This window comes from Myotis myotis, unplaced genomic scaffold, assembly GCF_014108235.1.
Source record: "Myotis myotis isolate mMyoMyo1 unplaced genomic scaffold, mMyoMyo1.p scaffold_m19_p_5, whole genome shotgun sequence".
In the NCBI taxonomy this organism is placed as follows: domain Eukaryota; kingdom Metazoa; phylum Chordata; class Mammalia; order Chiroptera; family Vespertilionidae; genus Myotis; species Myotis myotis.
Window position 1 is genome coordinate 17,167,886 of NW_023416357.1, and position 20,097 is coordinate 17,187,982.

Below are 20,097 nucleotides of genomic sequence, written 5' to 3' on the forward strand. Positions count from 1 at the left end.
CACCAACAAACCTTCTAGTGTTTGTCCCTGTAAACTGCTTTCTGTCTCAGTGTAGAGGTTGAAGTAGGTGGAATAATAATCTCAGGTGTCAAAATGCCAGGCCTTGGGAAAATATTCTGAACCAGTATCCACCTCCTCCCCCTCAAAGAATGAAAATGCAGTTCATATACGTTTGAGGTTTATCACGTGAAATAAGTACTTTGAAAGAGGCTCTAATTATCTTCAGTGTCCTTTATCTTCCAGTCCTATGGGGTCCTCTGGTCGAGCATGGTTTATATACTGCCAGGATAGGAATCGCACAGTGAAACTCCCACCCTGACGCTTGCGACACATGGCTGCTGCTTCTGTCACTTGTGGTCCTTTAAGCCTTGTCATTTCTTTATTGAAATGTTATAAGACAGTCTCAGCAGAGCCCACAGCATTCTAATGACTAGTCTGGCTTCGTATTTGTTGAGTGTTTCCCCCAACCAGGCTTCGCTCCTAGTTGCTACGGACACAACAATGAGAAGGCCCCCTTCTCAGAGAGCTTGGTGAGGAAAGATAAAGAAAATCAAATAAACACGGTGACCGAATGTCAAGGTGGTGGCTCCTTTGGATGGAGAGGTCGAGAAGTTCTCTCCAGGAAGGTCTCCCTCGGGGCGTTCATCCCTGAGTGAAGGTGGGAGAGCCAGGCACATCTGTGCAGGAACCCAAAAAAGGAGAAAGACAAGCACCCAGGCTGCCTGAGTGACAATCTTCCCAGGTCACAATAAGTGAGGGTTCCACACAGAGCTGTGACTTGCAAAGTCTCGCATGTTTTTCTCTGGAGCTAAGTACACTAGTAAACAAGCAGACATCATTATTTTTTTTCTATCATTCCAGAGTGAAAATTAATGGAAACATTTGACTTCCTATCTTTGAGCCATAAGATGCCAAACCAAATTCTCGGAAGAGGTCTAGAGGGCCAATCACATGGCTTTCAGAACATAGGAACATTTTTTTTTCCCCACTCACAACCAAGTAAGTTGGACTTTGTCTTCAAAGCAAGACTGAAAGCCCCCGTGGCGCTCAGTCTCTGGAGGAAAATAAGCTTCTGATTCTAAGAAACTCGCGGCTGGTGTCATATCCATCTCAGAGGCGGGTATTTCCAGGATGAAATAGCAGATTGTGGGAAAGAACAGAGAGTTTACAAGTTTCCCAGCTCTGCGTTGTCCCTTTAATACAGCTGCACTGTTTTGATTGAAGTGAATTCCAAGAATAACAGATGGACCCATACTGAAGTTTCAACCCAAAAAAAAGCCAAACGCATCTGATTCTTAAAAATTGCCATTTGTCACCATCGTGCCCCTCGTTCCCCTTAATTTCTGAATGACTGTGCAGTCACCTTCCTCTTGGGAAGGGCCCTCTGCCCATCCAGGGCAGTACCTCCCGCCCCACGTGGACATCCATGGCCAGTGCCCAACGCTCAGTGCTGGGCAGCAGTCCTAAGACACCCAGGAATCTGGAACTGAGAAAAGCAATTGCTTCCTGATGCTGTCTACGGAACTCCTTAAGAACACGAAGGAGAATTTCTAATATCCTCTTATTTCTAAAATCGGCACAGGAAAAGGCATCTAAGGGGAAGGTAGCTAAAAAATAAATTGTATAGAAAGTCAGTACTTAATGGTTAGAGAGTTGCTGTTTGGGGTGAGGAAAAGGTTTTGAAAATGGATAATGGTGATGATTGCACACGCTACAAATGTAACTAATGCCATTGAATTATATACTCAAAAATGGTTAAAATAATCAACTTTATGTCATTTATATATCCCACAATAAGCACAAACACACAAACATGACAATACGGAAAAACCCAAGCTCCAGTTCAAAAAAACAAATTGAATATTCATTCATTTTTCTTTCAGCTCCAACTTGGACACTTGCAGTAGAGACCCATCATGGCAAGTTTTTTAAATATCAGAAAAACAGAAAACTGCAAAAGGAATGAAAAATGTCAGAGCTGTAACAAACAAACATACGCACCCACAACAGTATTAAAGATGGCAGTGGTACTCCAAGAACCAGGGCTGGATATCATTATAGGGACATGCTTTGCCCCTCAACTCACCTGCAGAAACATTGTTCTGCTTAACTTTACTGTACACCATGACAAAAGTTCTATCTTTTAAGTCATAAACATATAGATAAGCTAAAACACAAAATTAAAAGAGGGCTTTTAGGTGGGGCCACATAAAATTGCCAATATTCAACTCTATCCTCCTAGAGAGATGGCAATTTCATATGGTTCAACCAGACCCCGCAGGTTCATTTGGTTGGAAGCAGCAATTGCAAAATATGGGACATCTGAGACTTGAGAGACCACAGGAGCCAAAAGACACAGCATCTATGTTTCTTTCCTTTTCAGAAAAAAAAAAATGGGTAAGGTTTCTCCCGAATACATACATTAATATAAAAATACTGTCCTTTACACACAAAAAAGGACATAAGAAAATTTGAGAAGGAGATAAAATATACTTTAAAAATAACAAAGGGAGACTGGGTGAAAGAGGTGAGGGGACTAAGAAGCCCAAATTGGTAATTACAGAAGAGTCCCTGGGAAGTAGGTGCAGCATAGGAACTAGAGTCAATAATCCTAATTGACCCTAAAGGCAGAACAACCAGAACAACAGATTGTTATGATGCGCAATGACCACCAGGGGGCAGATGCTCAACGCAAGAGCTGCCCCCTAGTGGTCATTGCACTTCCACGGGGGGGGGAGCGGGCCTAAGCCGTTAGTCGGACATCCCCCAAGGGTTCCCGGGCTGCCAGAGGGATGTCTGACTGTCAGCTTAGGCCCAATCCCCCAGGGAGCAGGCCTAAGCCAGCAGGTGGACATCCCCTGAGGGCTCCCGGGCTGTGAGAGGGCGCAGGCCGGGCTGAGGGCCCCCCCCCACCCCCAGTGCATGAATTTTTGTGCACCAGGCCTCTAGTATTGTAATAACTATGTATGGTACCAGATGGGGTACCGGGAATGTTGAAGGCCACACTATGAGAAGTATGATTGTCTAACCACTAAACTGTACGCCTGAAACCAATACAAAATAAAATTGGGGGGGGGGGGGGGTGGAATTATGTCCAGGACAGCTGACTAGAAAGAATGTACTGTTGTCCCCGAGTTTGACTCCCTAGAGTCAAAGTACCCAAAGGACACTACTTTTGCATTATTAATATTGCCCTTCATACTCTTTTTTCTCCATCTTCATAAATTGAGATGTCTCCCTCTTCCTCCGTCAGTCATAGCCTGGAGACTCTTTCCTGGGCTGTGAGCTGCCCTGGAGACTCCAGCCGGTTCCCCGCTGCTGGCTTCCTCACTTGGGGGCATGGCCCATGGTTGCTCACATCCCACCTGCTCCTGTAGAAGGAGGGAATGGGAGGGGCGCCTGTCCCCCGGCAGCTGCCTCTGCCAACAGCTGGTTTTGCGTGTGAAGCCTGGAATGCAGCTCCCCTGGCTGCTGAAAAGCACAGGCATTCCTGGGCTCTTGGGGCCAGTTTGTGCAGTTAGCTTCCTTTCCTGTGAGATGTTTCACTCAACTATACCCAGGATCCATCAGCAGTCAGACCCGACACACACACACACACCCATCACAAATATTAAAATCACAGAGTCTAGTTGTCCAGTTCCTGACAATGTGTGGGTCCCGCTGTTATTTGGAGCTCTAAAATGGGACAGAGCCGTGCTGGGCAGGCCCACAGTCAGTATGCCAGCACTCAGCAGGCCTGGGGCAGATTTCTCCAGGACACAGGAGTGCACAGGAGGGAGTGTGGAGAGGTCAAAAGGCCGCCCATGGCCGTAGATATTCAAGGGACACAAAAAGGAACCAATGGGGGCAAAGTGGAAGGGAGGGGGAAGCAAAAGAAAAGCAGTTGGCCATGGCAGAAAGTGTGAAAATGACTTTAAGAAATTGTTAAAAATCACTACACTAACCCATGACCAAGTTTCACAAAATTGGGCCCATCTTATATTAATTCTAACAAGTCAAAACCAGAAGGTCAAACCAAAAAGGTTAGAGATGGCTTTAAATGGGAGATGTGATTATAAATCATTAGGATTGTGTTTCCTGTGTGGCCTGGGGAAATCTTTCTTGGGGGATGACTTCAAAGGACCAGGCAACCTAACAGCCTTTTCCTGGATTAATAGAATGAGGAGAATAACTTTGAAAACAAAGTCTAACTATGTTTGTTGCAAATAAACAGCAAAGGGCATGGAGGAGGGCATCTATTTGTAGATTAGGGCAATTAAATCTCCCGCCAGTAGAATATTTCAGAAGACCCCATACAGAGATGGCACACAGCAAATCCTACAAAAATCATTGCGTGCAGTAATCGTCCTAAGTTTCCTGGGATAAGTTAAATAATTACCCTTTAAAATACAATTAGGTAAACTGATCTCTCTCTAAGCAATTTCAGAGCAATCAGAGATAACAGTTCACTCTCAAAGTGAAAAAATCTAATTTAGAATTTATTACTCAATTCTACACTGTGCATAAAGGGTGCTATCGTGATCACCCATGTGCCTCGTGAATGTTCCAGAAAAGACATCCTCACATCAGCAAGGGTAAGACTGGAAGACAGCACTGGACAGGAGCTGAGCGCTCGGTCACATCCGCACCCTGCAGAATTGTGGTGCCTTTTAATTTGCCTCTTCTAAATCTCTGGCCAAAGCTTGTTATCTAGGACGATAAGCTAGTAATTTTGACATTTCAGAACACGTGCTGACTTGCCCGTGTACTGCATCCTCCCGAGGACACAGCTATGCATATTTTTCAACCAAGTATGTTAGCTTGTCACTTGCACATTTCTTTTTTCTTCTGCAAATACCTGCTGGTGAGTGTAGCCTAAGTTATGAGTCCAAGGGGAGTATTTCGGTCCTCTGTATTCCGAGGACCAATCAACAGCAATTAAGATTTTCGCGTGGAATAGAATTTTAAGTGACCTTAAAACCATCTCCCTTGCCAAAAAGGAACAGCTTGCATGAGTGTGCAAAATTCTCAGAGACTGAAGGAAATAAGAAAGCATGCCCTTTTGTGCTGCCACACTATCGCCTACTACCTCCCAGGGTTGCCGGGGTTCCATTGTAGGATTTTAGTTACACAAGGCTCTCCTTGGTCTAACACTAAATAGAACTTTTAAAAACTGCTTTTTCATCTACTTGAGGATTATTATGCTGCAGTCAGCACCACCCCTGGCCACGCTCAAGGTAAAATGGTTGTTGGAAGAGAGGACACCAAGAAAAGAAAAGCCTTGAAAGACCAAAGAAATATTTTCCAGCTTTCTCCACAAAGTCCTCCACCTCATCTTTATCGCTGTGTCCTCCAAGGTGACGGATGGAAGAGGTCGGAGAGACTTCCCTGCCGTAACCATGACCCTAAGGTGACTTCCAGGAATGACTTCTAAATCCTCACTCCTCAACTGGGGCTCAAGAACCAGCAGCATCAAGTCACCAAGGAGCTTGTGAGAAATGCAAGACCCTCAGGCTCCACCCCAGACCAGCCGATCAGAACTGGCATTGGAAGGAGACCCCCATATGATTCGTGGATAATAAAGTTTGAGGTGCACTGCTCTGAGCCAAAGAGTAATTCGTTTTTCAAGCCGTCTATGTTTCTGAGAAGTCATATTTTGGCAACATTAAAATTTCATCAGAAGTATTTTTAAAGATATAGAAAAATACCCATTGGCATGTTTTACCAGTTACCATCTGACTTCAAACATTACTATCTTTTGTGTGTGTGTGCACTAAAATACACATACGAATATAAAAGTTACATCTTGACCATGAAGCATACAGTTCAGTGGCATTAAATCCATTCACACAGGTGTGTAACCAACACCACCATCCATCTTCACAACCTTTCCATCTTCCCAAACTGAAACTGTACTCATTCAACAATAAATCCCCGTTCCCCTCTCTCCCCCAGAAACAACAATTTCTTTTCTTTTCTAAAATAATTTATTGATTTTATTTTTTAGGGGGAGAGAGAGAAACAGCGATGTGAGAGCTGAATATCAATCAGCTGCCTTCTGCACACCCCCTACCAGTGATTGAGCCTGCAACCCAGGCACTGCCCTGACTGGCAATTAAACCAGCAACCTTTTGGTGCACCGGAGGATGCCCAACTAACTGAGCCACATTGGCTAGGTCAGAAACAACAATTCCTTAACACCCTTTTATAACATACCAAATTGGGTTGAAATTAGCCAATGCCTTGGAAAATTACTAGACACGGGGCTTGACTGGGACAAGGCCATGTTCTGCACCTTGGACCAGATTCCTTCAAGAATTTATCCCAAAATAAACTGTTCAACAAAACAGGTCCAGAGCATAGAAGCATTGAACAGACTGGTGAATCTCAGAGGGAAGGTGAGGGTGAGTGGGTGGGTGGGTGGGTAGGAAGAGATCAACCAAAGACCTTGCATGCATCTATACATAACCCAGGCATACAGATAATAGGGTGGTGAAGGCCTGGATGGGGCAGGGTCGGGGGCAGGCTAAAAGGGGTCAATGGGGGGAAAGGGAGGATATATGTAATACTTTCAACAACAAAGATTTTTTTAAAAAAGAATTTATCCCAGCGAGTTAAAAAGCAGATGTTCCTGGGCACCAGGACCAGTTAATGAACTTCTCCTCCTCCTCGGTGACCACGCCTGTACGCCCTACAGTGAACTTGTAGGTCAAGAAAGAAAGAAACTAGAGTCTTTTGGCCACTGCCAGTTCTTGATCCTAGTCTGAGCCCAATTCTTTCAATCTCATCTCACTTTTCTCATATTTTAAACCCTGCAATTCCTACACAAATCACCAAGCTAATTATACTTGTTAGACTTTGGAATGACAGAGTAGACAACATTAAGACCAAGTATTTGAAGACCGATTGAAGATCAGAAGTCCACGTTGAGAGTTGTTTTCATATTTAAGTACACGTTATTCTGGCTTCGTTCTTTCTAAACCCACAATCCATAAATACTGTCAAGAGTGAACAGAACTACTCCCTGACCATCCCATTCCACTTCCACCCTCCCCGAGAGCTGTCCATGGGCTGTGACACAGATGGCTGACCACGTGTCACAGGCAGTAGCACTAAAATGCTGCTGAAGTTGCCATGTTAGAAGCCTCCATTCACTAAGCAAAGCGCAAATAAGAACAGAAAGTGTCTTAGAACCTTGAGGACAGTAAAGCAAAATAAGCCAGTCACAAAAAAATGGCAAATATTGTATGATTCCACCCATATGAAGTATGTGAAGCAGGCAAAGGACAGAGACAGAAAGTAGAAAGGGGGTTACAAGGGCTGGGGGAGGAGAGATGGGGAACCCGTGTTTGGTGGGTATAGTTTCCGTATTGCGAGACGAAAGAGGCCTAGAGCCCTGTTGCACAGCCTGTGAATGTACTTAACACTCCAGAACTGCACGATAAAGTGCTTAAGGCAGTAAATTTAATATTGTGTGGATTTTTACCATTTTTTTTTCAAAAAGGGAAAAAAGGTTTACAACATTATCTTTGGGATTAAAAGAAAAGTCAACAACAACAAAAAATAACTGCATTATAAATCTTTTAGGAATACTTACGCCAAACTGGTACGCTGAGTAAGTATTGTTTCCTTTTTTATTGCATTTGAGAAGTATGTGCAGGGCCTGAAAGGGACTGAATTCGTGGGGCCAGTGAGAAAGAAAAAGGCAGAAGTCAAGGAAAGACAGAAAAATGCTGACCAAGCCTGCACGGGAACTTCAGCATCACAGCGGCACCCCACCCTGAAGTTCAGCAGAAGTCATTTAGTCGGTTTATGGATCACACAACACGACCTGACAACCCGATGGGAAAGGAACCAGATTGGGCACCAGTGCAGCGACCACACCTGCGAGGGCTGGTAAACATGTAACCCCCTGCCACCTTCTCCCTATGCCACCCCCCAATCTACGTCCATAAAACACAGCTGCATCCTCACACCACCAGATGAATTCCGAAGAGCCATTCAAGACTCAGATGAAAAAGCATCTGAGGAACTACAAAACAGCCCAGTAAAATCACTCCTCATGAAGCCGAGAAATGAGAAAGGTGCCACCCCAGGGACCAGCTGGGCTAAGAGGCAGAGAGCGCCCAGTAGCTCGCCTGCCTCAAGCTACACAGCACTGAGCTTGCAGCTTTCATGCTCAGCACGACTTACAAATGACATTCAGAAACTCTGAGTTTTAAATACTGGTATAGGACATCCTTTTATTTCTTGATGTCTTAAATTCTGATGTGTGCCTCTGAGGGAGGGACCCATTTGTAATATTAAAATTAATTTTCTTTATAAAAATGGAGAAACTGGGCTCCTTTCACAATGACTCAGATATAGTTGATGAACAACATGTTATGGGCACCTATCCCCCTGCACAGTCGAAAATTTGCGTATAACTTTTGACTCTCCCAAAACTTTACTAATAGCCTACTTTTGACCAGAAGTCTCGCCAATAACATGAACAGTCGATTAACATACATTTTGTATATTTATATACATTATATACTGTATTCTTACAATAAAGTAAGCTAGAGAAAAGAAAACGATAAGAAAGTTATAAGGAAGATAAAACACATTTACAACATCTCTTTGGGGAGAAAAAACAAAAAATCCAGGGCTGGCTGGCGTGGCTCAATGGTTGAGCACTGACCTATGAACCAGGAGGTCACAGTTCAATTCCTGGTCAGGCCACATGCCTGGGTTGCAGACTCAATCCCCAGTAAGGGGCATGCAGGAGGCAGCTGGTCAATTATTCTCATCATTGATGTTTCTATCTCTCTCTCCCTTCCTCTCTGAAATCAATAAAAATGTACTTAAAAAAAAAAAGAAGAAGAAAAATCCATGCATAAGCAGGCCTGCACAGTTCAAACCTGTGTTGTTCAAGAGTCAGCTGTACAATCAATGAGCCAGTTTCTGGATTCACATTGTATTTCGGTTTTCAATGATGGGGCTTCTCATTTGTTTTACACACAAAAATGGAGAACCAGGAGCAGTGGGATCCCACACACAGAAGGAACTTGTGCAGCTGCTTAACAAGGCGGATAGGTAGCTCAGGCGAGGGGGTTAGTCAGTCGGATTCTTACAGGAATCCAGGCACCACCACACTACCGCCTCACTGGCCAGCCAGTATCTCCGATACTCTATGAATAGTTTAAGAATTTTAAGGGAAAGTGGTAAGGAAACCAATGAGCAAACATCAATATATTCGGACTTTTCCTCCAGCTGCTTGCATTCCATACTTCTGATTCTTGGACAAGAGCCCCCAGGCAGGAGACCGGCCAAGTGGAGCCAAGCGGAGGCTCTCCTGTCCCGCCCTGGTTGGAACCCTTCCTGTGCTCCACTGGGGAATGTCACTGCGTCTCACACACACTCGAGGTGCGCACTTCGCATTCCTTGGGCGAAGGGACCGGTGCTCACCTGACCATAGTCTGTCTGGAAGACGACGACGCCCTCTGCACAGGAATTGACAGTACTTGGAAAATGCTGGCCATTCTCTCTCAGCCAGACCCGTGTTCCCTGTAAACAAAATAAACAGAATTTAATGATGCGTTTGGATTGCATGTTGTGGCAAAACACCACCCTCAAAATTACTATGCCTACGACATTCCTTTAAAAAAGAAACTTTTTTGCCCTAGCTGGCTTGGCTCAGTGGATAGAGTGTTGGCCTGCAGACTGAAAGGTCCCGGGTTCGATTCTGGTCCAGGGCACATGCCCAGGTTGCGGGTTCGATCTCCAGTGTGGGGTGTGCAGGAGGCAGCCGATCAATGAGTCTCTCTCATTGTTGATGTTTCTATCTCTCGCTCCTTCTCCCTCCCTCTCTGAAATCAATAAAAATATATTTTAAAAAGAAAAAGAAAATTTTTGAAATGCAAATGTTCTTCTCAAACAAGCAAAGAATGACTCTTCAGAAAGCATCACCTGCAAGCTTTACTATAGAGAAGTGTGACGGAGAGGGAGGCCCACTTGGACAAAGAGAACGAAGAAGGGGCTGAGAAAATTGTAGCCCCTGTGTTACTGGGTGCAACTGACTTATAGGGATTATCTCATTTCACTTATAAACAAACACCTGTTGAGGCAGGAACTATTATCACGCCTATTTTACAGATAGAGAAATAAAGGCCTAGAGGTAAAGTTTTATGCCCATCATCTCATGACAGAGAGAGAACTCAACCCCAGGCAGTTGGCTTCCAGAAACCACAAATTTGGCCAGGTCACTACTCTGCTTCACCCCAAGTTGAGAACTCTTTGGGACCTGCGAGGGCTCCCATTGTCCTGGGCCCAACCCCCATGTACGTGCCCTCTTGGAGGGCTTCAGACTCCCTACTTGTACCAAATCCATGAGTCAACTGAATTCACCAAGAGAGGGACTAACATTTTAGTAAAAATCAGAACCCAATCCACTGGTAGGAATGTGGGTAGGATTCCAACAGACACCAAATGCACTCCACAGTCTGGGGTGGTAGTCCAAAAGATAACTTCCAGATCCCATTGTTTTAATGAAGGGAATATTTTTTTGGCATTGATTTCATATCCATTGTAATTTCCCAAGTGGACAAATGAAATAAATATATTTTTAGCTTTTCTTCCTTTGATTTCACAACATAGAAACTATTTGTTTCCAAGAAGGAGTGATAAAGAAGTTTGAAGAAATTACTGGGTGTTCGCTGGTCATTCCAATCATAAAGAACTGCCTTTATGATGTACACCCATATGATGGACAGCGTTAGTATCTCATTACATTATTCCTACTGTGCTCAACCATTTCATTAACTCCAACAAAAACAAAACTGGAAAAAAATATACCAAGTTATAACTTGACATAGCAGTTAAACGCAACTTCTTTTTTCTAGAACTTTCAACCTCATTTCAATGGCCTGCATAATTTCTGTTATAATTTACAATATATTGGCTATGGTATGTTAAACTTCCAGTTTAAGGGGTTACTACTGCTCTGTTAACAAAGAGTTGGCAGGAAGTAAGTAATACAGAAGTATACTGAATTTATGCTACTTTTGCTCTTTATAAATAGCAAAAACAGTAGCTTGCAGTAACGGAGTGCCCATGAGATGTCCTGGTCATGTGCTCAATGACACTCTATATCTAATACTAATCCTCAGAAAGACAGGAATCCCCTCCCTGGGAAAAAACGGAAGCTCAGAGCCTAACTTCTTGCCTGATGTCACAGTGAGTGACCCAGCCAGGTCTCAAATCTCTCCAATTCCTAACCCCAGGCTCTTCCCACACATCACACCGACTCTATCTCCTTAAAATAACTCATAAATAAATCAAATGCATTAATGGATTAGTCAATAATTAAAGTATAAAACAAAGGCCCCTTTAAGTGGCCAGTTATCACATATAATCACTTTCAATCTCTCTCTCTCCCCGCCCCACCCCATGAGGAAAATTTTAAGAAGATATAAAATTTCAATTTAAGTTATTCCCTCGGTGCCATCAATAACCAGCCAGGACCCAAAATGTTTGCCTTTACACCACTGTCACTCAGGATCCAGTAAGTCACCTTGAGTTGGATGAAAGCATCTGGGGCCAGCTAAGTGGACCCAGGGTCCCTGGAAGCAGGGGGACCCAGAGGCGGGGGCCACATGTGCATGAGATTCTACAAGCATTTCCAAGAACATCAAGGTGGTTGAGGCCTCAAGTTGAAAGGGCACTGGCTCACATGATTTTCCCTGTGTGAGTTCTGCAACTTTCCTAGTATCCCCTATGACAGCCCCACACAAGGCCCTCCCATGGGCACCCCATTTCTCATTATTAAGGGAATTTTAAATTAACCGCATCCTTCCTTCACCACCCCTCCAAAGAGGGGTTGAAATCCTCCACGATCAAGGTGGAAAAGATCATCAGAAATGAATATGAGTGGTTTCTCTATAAGTCCTAAAGTCTGCTTATTTAAAGAACATGCATAACACCAGCAGCGGTGCGTTCTTATCTCCACAGGAGTGGGTCATGTACCTCTGATGCCCAACGCAGGCTGAGATGCTGGTAACACCCAGAAACAATGAGAACCAACCACCTGACAGTTCTGATTCTTGATTAGCAAACAGCTGCTTCCAAAAAGAACATTTACTTCGGGCCTCCTCTAAGACCCCTCAAATATCATTCCATAACAAACCATGTTATTAGTAACTAAAGGCCCAATGCATGAAAATCATGCAAGGGTAGGCCTTCCTTCCCCTGCTGCCGGCACCGGCTTACCTCTGGCACCCGAGACCCAGGCTTCCCTGGCAGCCCTGGCTTCATCCAGAAGGTAGTCCGGTCTAATTAGCATATTACGCCTTTATTATTATAGATGCTCAAGAAAAGGATTTCCGAGGGCCTCAACTACTTTTTGCACCTTCTTTTTAATTCACACTTTGGAGACTGCAACATTTGAAAGCTTTGAAATACACACATGTGAGCACACTTGTGCACACACATGCGTGTACCCATATTCAAATAGAACAGGGGTGGGCAACCTTTTTGTGAGTGCGTGCCAAAACCAGCAAAATCTCTGACTCAAAATTCTTCTGTGTGCCAACGCTAATTTTTTGAGAACATGTTACGCCTGCTTGATATCTCTTGAGGTGTATGTATGTGAAGAACCTTGAAGAAATAATAAAGTTCGAACAAAAACACAGTATATGATGATGACAAATACATTTATTTTTTAATGTATACATGTTATGTAAAATTATTTATTTATCTAAGATGCACCTACACTGAATTTATCTGAAAAATAAAAAAGTCGATATTAAGAAAAAAATTGTAAATGGAAGATTATAAGAGAGGGTTTCGCGTGCCAGCAAAAGTTCCTGGCGTGCCATGTTTGGCATGTGTGCCAGGGGTTGCCCACCCCTGAAATAGAAATTTTCGAAGTCATGTAAGGTGAGAACTTTTGCTCAGTAGGTAAAATCATGAAATACTAATTTAATGAACCACCATCCCAGATCCTGGGTCCAAAGCACTGCTGCTATGACCATCACCTGCATCATTTTTATCAGAAAAGGATTTCATGTGCACATTTCCCAATTATTAAAACTGTCTATTCAGTAAGAATAAATTAAGGTTTTTATTAGGAAGCATTACTGAATTAATATAAATTGTCACCAGGATTAATATAAACCCCCAGAACTATAAACTCCCAGAAACTATATATGGCACGCAGCTTCTTTTACTTGAGTTTTGTTGTTTCTGTTTACCTTTTCACTTGAAGCGCCTTCAAGCCTTTTATGGACACAGTGGTATATGGTCAAACACACAGTTCAACTTCCTTAGTCCAAAGGTCTTTCTCAACAGGTGTGAAGAGCGGCTGATAAGCAAGTTTTATGAAATACAGCCCCAAATAGCAAATTTAGGGCCCCCAGGCCAGTTCCCCTAGACCTGTGGCAGCTGGCTTCCACAGGTAGGGAGGAAAATGCATTCAAAACTCCCTTTGTTCTTTGAAAAAGTTCAAACTGGCAATTTTCATAGAATCAGAATTGCAAAGTAAAACCGTTGCAATGCCTGTTTTTACATAGATAAACTGTTTCCTGGTCGTTTCTCTGAGTCCCCAGACTTTCTCCTTCCATTCCATTGGAATAGAACACATATGCCCAGGTCCAGAAAAGAGGCCACCCACAGGTATTTGAAAATGAAGTCACAAGCAGACATTTACCAGACCATCCAACTTTGAGTGGGAAAGAAAAAACTGCCCAGCATATGCAAACCATTATATCCTGTCATGGTGAAATAAGGCTGATAATTTAATGTACAATGCAGGCATATGGAGGGAGCTCACAACTTGAGTAAAATATGCCTTTATAAGAAGGTAGAACAAGTTCAACCATAACATACACATTTTATTAACACTTGAGCAAGTTTTCATCTTAATCTCTGAGACAGATATGTGTTAAATTTAACAGCTAAATACTTTTCTGCACATACTCACCAGTAACAGTTTAACACTAAAAAGCCCTTTCACATAAATTTCCATCTCCTTTGATCTTCAGAGCAATCCTGTAAGATATGGGGAGGCAAGAAATACCATCCCTTCTTCAAAAGTGAAGTTCATAGGGGTTCCATTTTCCATTGCCAACAAATGATTTCCTAGCTATAATAAAAAAGGACCGACTATACCAAGTGTTGGTGACGATGTGGAGATAGTGACGGGCATGTAAAACAAAAATGTTTCCACATAATCTTACCATATGTCCCAACAATTCAACAGCTAGATATCTACCTAACTCAAGAGAAAAATTTTAAAAGTCTTGCAAGCATAGCAGCATAATTCATGATAGCCAAATACTAGAAACCAATAAAATGTCCACCACTGGTACAGAAACAAAATGTGATAAATCCCTACGATGAAACTCTTCAGTAATAAAAACGAATCACTGATAGAATCAGCAGATAAACATGAATCTCAAAAACTTCATGTTGGGTGAAAGAAGCCACACACAAAAGAGTGCCTATTATAGGGTTCCATTTACATGAAATGTTCAGAAGAGGCAAATCCACAGACGCGGAAAGTAGAACAGCTGCCTGGTGCTAGGATGGGAGGGACACTGACTGTGAACGTGGGAAATGGAACTCAGGGGGATGATGGAACTGTTCTAAAGCAGGACTGTGTTGATGGCCACACAACTGTATAAATGTACAAAAACTCACTCAACTGTCCACCTATAATGGGTGCATTTTATTGTATGTTATTATACCTTGGTAGTTTCAAACAATTTTTAAAAATTAATTTCCCAGTTTATATACATCTCCATTGTACATAATTATTTTTAACTATTCCATAATTGGAAAAAACCAATCATGTTTTTGTATTTGAGTGATGGAGGTAACCAAGAAACATACAAAAGAAACCACTCAATAAAAATCAAACCCACAACAATTAATTGTAAGGGCTGTGTTAAAACTCGGAGTTCTGAATTGAATTAATTAGTATCTGCTCTCCACTGACACTGACCAGGGAGCCAAGACACCACACAAGTCATCCCTAAGGTAATCGAAAGGTGAAGTGTCTCATGGAATTCAATTATCCTATATAATAAAAGCCTAATATGCTAAGTGGCCGGTCAACCGGTTGGCCTTTCAACCAATCAAAGGGTAATATGCTAATGATATGGTAAGGCCGCTCAACTGCTCACTATGATATGTTCTGACCATCAGGAGGCACAGTCAACTCATTGACCAGCTGCTATGATGTGCACTGACCACCAGGGGGCAGACGCTCTGACCTGTAGGTTAGTTTGTTGCTGGGGTCTGGCCAATCGGGGCTGAACAAGATGGGCCGAACACGCCCTGGAGCCCGCCCACGGTCCCTTCCCGGCTGGCCAACCTCCTGCATCCCTCCCCAGCCCCGATCATGCACCAGTGGGGTCCCTCGGCCTGGCCTACGCCCTCTCACAATCCAGGACCCCTCAGGGGATGTTAGGGGGCCGGTTTTGGCCTGAATTCATGCACCAGGCCTCTAGTTAATCATAAGTCCCCAGCCAGTGCTCCTCTGGGCAAGAAAGTTAACCTAGCTCCTTTCTTCCTCCTACCATGGCTATGTGAGGTAGCTACATAAAGCCTAAAATATTTACACAAAAATGGCCCTCTGCACAAAAATGCTTATTATTACCTACCTTAAGGTAAAGAAGATAAATATCACCACACAGATTTCAACCTCCTATTGCCCTTTGAAAAATTATATTTCTCTTTTGGCTTTAAAAATGATTTTCTTGGCTTTGAAAAAATTACGTTTAAAAATACGGTAAGAAAATAATCCTTGAAAAGTGATAATGATGATGGACTTTAAATACCATGCTGTGTAGCATAGTCTAATTACAGATTCACGGAAAAGAGAACATTCTTCAGCAAAACACACAACTCAATCTCAGACCCAGAACAGGGCACCACACCTACTTTTGTCCCACAACCACTTACTTGGCCTATGTTAAGTATCACAGTTCAGGATTCTCTAACAACCTACATGAGAAAGTCACAATTTGGTCCTGAAATGTGATCTGCTTTTTTTTTCTGGTTTGTTTTTTAAGGCAAAAAGGTCAAATAATTTTGTAAAGGCTAAATTAAAGACTATTTAAATCTGCAGTAAATGAAGCAGCTGAGAGAAGCTTCTTATTTTTTTGCCTGTAGTGACATAGTAAAGAAGCAACCCAGCTTGGCCTAAAAGTCTCCTGTGGAAGACTGGGGAGTGGGCAAGGGGATCTTGGATGTGAATGGTGTTAATTCCAGAAACCAGATATGAACCATGTATTATACTAAGGATTTAAATAGCACTTTTCTCCTGTTTATTTTTAATTGAGATATAATTAACATACAACATTATACTAGTCTCAGGCATCCAAGATAATGAATCAATATTTGTGTATATTATGAAATGATCACCACCATATGTCTAGTTAACACCCATCACAACACATAGCTACAAATTTACTTTCTTGTGATGAGAACTTTTAAGATCTACTCTCTTAGCAATTTTCAAATATACAATACAGTGTTATTAACTGTGGTCACCATGCTGTACACTATATCCCCAGCACTTATTTTATAACTGGAAGTTTGTCCCTTTGGACCCCCCTTCATCCATTTCTCCCACCCCCACTTCTGGCAACCACCAATCTGTCCTCTGTCTCTCTAAGTTTGGTTTCTTTTATTTTGCTTCCACGTGTAAGTGAGATAGCTCCTGTTTTATTGTCTTTTTTTTTTCTGTTGGAAGTAGGAATACCTTTTCAACTTCACAGATGTTGTTTTTTCCTAATCCTTATTACTAAAGCCCACTTCAAAGGACACACGGCTTTTATAACATTCAATGTTCTAAAGCTGGTTTCTCAACCTCGGCATTATTGACATTTTGGATGAAGTAGTTATGCTGTGGGCGAGGGGGCTGTCCCAGCTGACAATTGTGGATGTGGAGTAATACAAAGTTTGAGGGAGTTTTCAAAACCACTCACTGTCCAAGACATCATTAATTGAAAGCAGACTCCCTTGTAAATTCTAGGAATTTCCACAACCTCCCAAGGTAGGATCAGCCCAGACACAGCATACCTGGGACAGATCTAATTTCCAGGGACATGAAACTGAGTGCACACAGCAGGGTCAGGGAGCGACCTCTGCGATGGGTTTCCAAACTGTCTGACAAACACAAGGGGAAAGTCTCTGAGGCCAGACGATGGTGCCAGAGGGACTCCTCTCTTCCTCCGCTCTGTCCATTGGGCTGTTTCTGTTTTTGTTTCTTCCAATGCTCTTTAATGCTAATTAGAACGGACTTTTAATGTTCTCATGCAGGTCACTGGAACTGCTCACTGTGCTTTTTCACCTCCGGAGCTATTTCAACCCCAAGTGCTTGCAAACCCCAACACCAAACTTGTCGGAAAGCTTGGAAACAGAGAGAATAAAGACACAACATAATCACACCACAAGATAAGTATGAAAAATGCAGCGTGAACACAAGCAGCGGGGACAAGAAGTACTGCTGGCTGGGAATAGACACAGGAGATTGAAAATTAAAGGGGAAGGTGGAACCTAAGATCCTTCCCCCTGGCCAATCTCGAGGGCCCTGGAAGTAAAGTGAAGAGGGCGGGCACCGGGCTCTCCAAGCATCCCGGCAGCCGTGGGTGGTCCTTAGCCTCTGCGGCTCAGCGTGCAGAGTGAGGACCCACAGCACCGAGTGAACTCATGACTCATGCGTGAGTGCAGGGTTTTAGACCTGAGCCTGGCAATCAGTCTGAGCTTATCAGAGTCCACAGAGGAAAGCTTCAAGTCAGCCCAGGGCTCTTAGGCTCTGAATGGAACACGGGCAAGTGCAGGCTCTGTCCTCAAAGGCCAGCACCAACCGCTGAGGAGGAAGAAGTAGTAAAGGGGGGCTCAAAGTGAAACTGTGAGCATACAGCCCCAAAAGTTAGAAATGTGGTGCGAGGATCCCAGGTCTGTGCCACTTGACTGTTGGTTGTGAGACCGTGATGGCGTTTGTTTCCGATACAGGCAACCCCGAGAACAACAATCCTGCCACCACCGGACATGATGCCACCATTCAATTCCGGAGGAGAATGTGTGGTTGACACTCCACTTCAGGACTCAATGGCATAATCTGCACCCTCCCCAAAGATTATAGCAGAAGTGCTGGGTTATTCCCAAGGCTGGCCTAGAGAAGTCTTGAATGGTGTTGCTTTTAAGAAATGCATTCAACTATTTGTAGCTACAATATACTTGTAGATTTCGGCTATGTCATCATCATCATCATCATCATCATGATTATCAACATCATTTCTTGGGATTGCCTATGGGCCTGGGATCATTTACAGCCCTATTTCCACAGGAAGATTAGTGTCTCAAACAACTAACTCACAAGCACACCTACAACACACTCTGGCTGCGAACTGAGGCCTGTGTGCATTCTTTGCTATCAAATTCACAAACATCCCATCCATGTCTTTGGACAGTCTGGTCTCTAGAGCACCCAGTGAGAGGATCACATGGCACCACCAATGTTCTTTCCTGTTGTCCTGCCCATAAGCCCATAAGGTCAAACTCTGTCATCGCTTTCAGCTTCCATGCAGAGGGTACAACAAACATTGTACAGAGTAGATGGTGGAAAGGGAGGAAACAGAGGAAAGAAAATGGAAAAAAGTATCAGTAATAATAAACTAACTTTTATATCTAATAAAGACTCATTGGCATCCCCCACTTCCAGCCCAAACAAAAACAAAAACAAACTAGACTAAATGGCAAGATGCCTGCCCCTGTAAAGAGTTTATTCCCATGATTGCAGGGGTTCAACTTGCCAATTGATTCAGTCCTGATTTCATATTTTCATTTTCCCTACCTTCCTTGCAATTCCTTGAAACAGCTTTTCAGTTAAATATAGTGACTAGAAATACAAGAAACAATTCAACACTGAAAGAAATGAGACATCTCCAAGTTGCTGAAATAATCTCAACACTGTAGAAATATGACAATCCAAGGAACAAAAATCTAATCACTCCATCTATTAGCCAACCAATCGTCACATAGCCAACAGGTGTTTAAAAAAAAAACAGAAAATGGACCTAACGAATCAGTCAATACCCCTAAAATTCATTCAAGTATGTCTAAGTCATTTACCCATAAGTCCGTCCATCCGTCCATCCATCCATCATCTACCAGGCCACCTTTTTACAAACCCATGCGTCCCACAAATATATTTTAGGCTTCCTATTTCATATCAGCACTACAAAACAGTATAAAATGATCCCTGCTCTAAAGAGCTTACAATATATTAGAAGTAAACTCTGCCTATTCTAAAAAGCTTCCCTATCTAGGTGTTTTTTTATGAAAAGAATTTTTTAAATCCTCATCCGAGGATATGTTTATTGATTTGAGAGAGAGAGAAACATTGATAGGTTGCTTCCTATACGTGCCTCAACAGAGGACCAAACCCACAACCTAGGCATGTGCCCTGACTGGGAATCAAACCCGCAACCTTTTGGTGTACAATACAATGCTCCAACCAACTGAGCCACACTGGCCAGGGCCCATCTAGTCTCTTTCAAAGGGAAAAACTGTGTAACATATGGAGCAGTAGAACAAGGCAAGAAAGAAAAGCAGGTAAGTGAGGGAAAGATGTGCGAAGTTAATAAAATAAATAAAACGGTTCTGAGTCTAAGGACTATCAAAAACTAGTGGGAAATCCTCTCCAAGAGACATAAAATAGCTGGTTGAGAGCTGCATTCCATTCTTCCTTTTAGTGGAAACAGTAGGAGATGGGGAACAGAAGGAGCAATAAAAAGCCATCGCAAGATGTTTGCACTCTCCATGGCATGCAGTACCAGACGGCCTTCACATCCCCTTTCCTAGAGCTTACTGCCCTTTCCTATTCTTGATGTGAATACATAAAAAAAAAAAAAAAAATTCACAAATAAACCAAAACTGATAAAATTATCTTGATGAAATCCTGGCTGTGTTCTGGCTACCATCTGTTTTTAGCAAAAAAAAATACACAAACTTACTCAGAACAGGAGTTCACCAATACTTCATAAAAACAAACGACCCAAGTACACAGTGGGAAGTAAATAAACTTAACACAGCTATTTCTCCTTGCTGTCGTGTCCATACTAATTAATG

General features: G+C 42.9%; 1 protein-coding gene across 4 annotated transcripts in view; it reads right to left on the reverse strand.

Annotated features, from left to right (window-relative positions):
* The window catches only part of MYO10 (myosin X), a 204,471-nt gene that overhangs the window by 151,772 nt on the left and 32,602 nt on the right, over positions 1–20,097 (reverse strand). For 3 of the 4 annotated variants that reach the window (XM_036308574.1, XM_036308576.1, XM_036308577.1), the window contains exon 2: positions 9,427–9,525. The exons of the other annotated variant lie outside the window; for it this stretch is intronic. In XM_036308574.1, the coding sequence (XP_036164467.1) occupies positions 9,427–9,525 (99 nt within the window). The remainder of the gene's footprint in view (positions 1–9,426; positions 9,526–20,097) is intronic. 4 annotated transcript variants of the gene reach the window in all.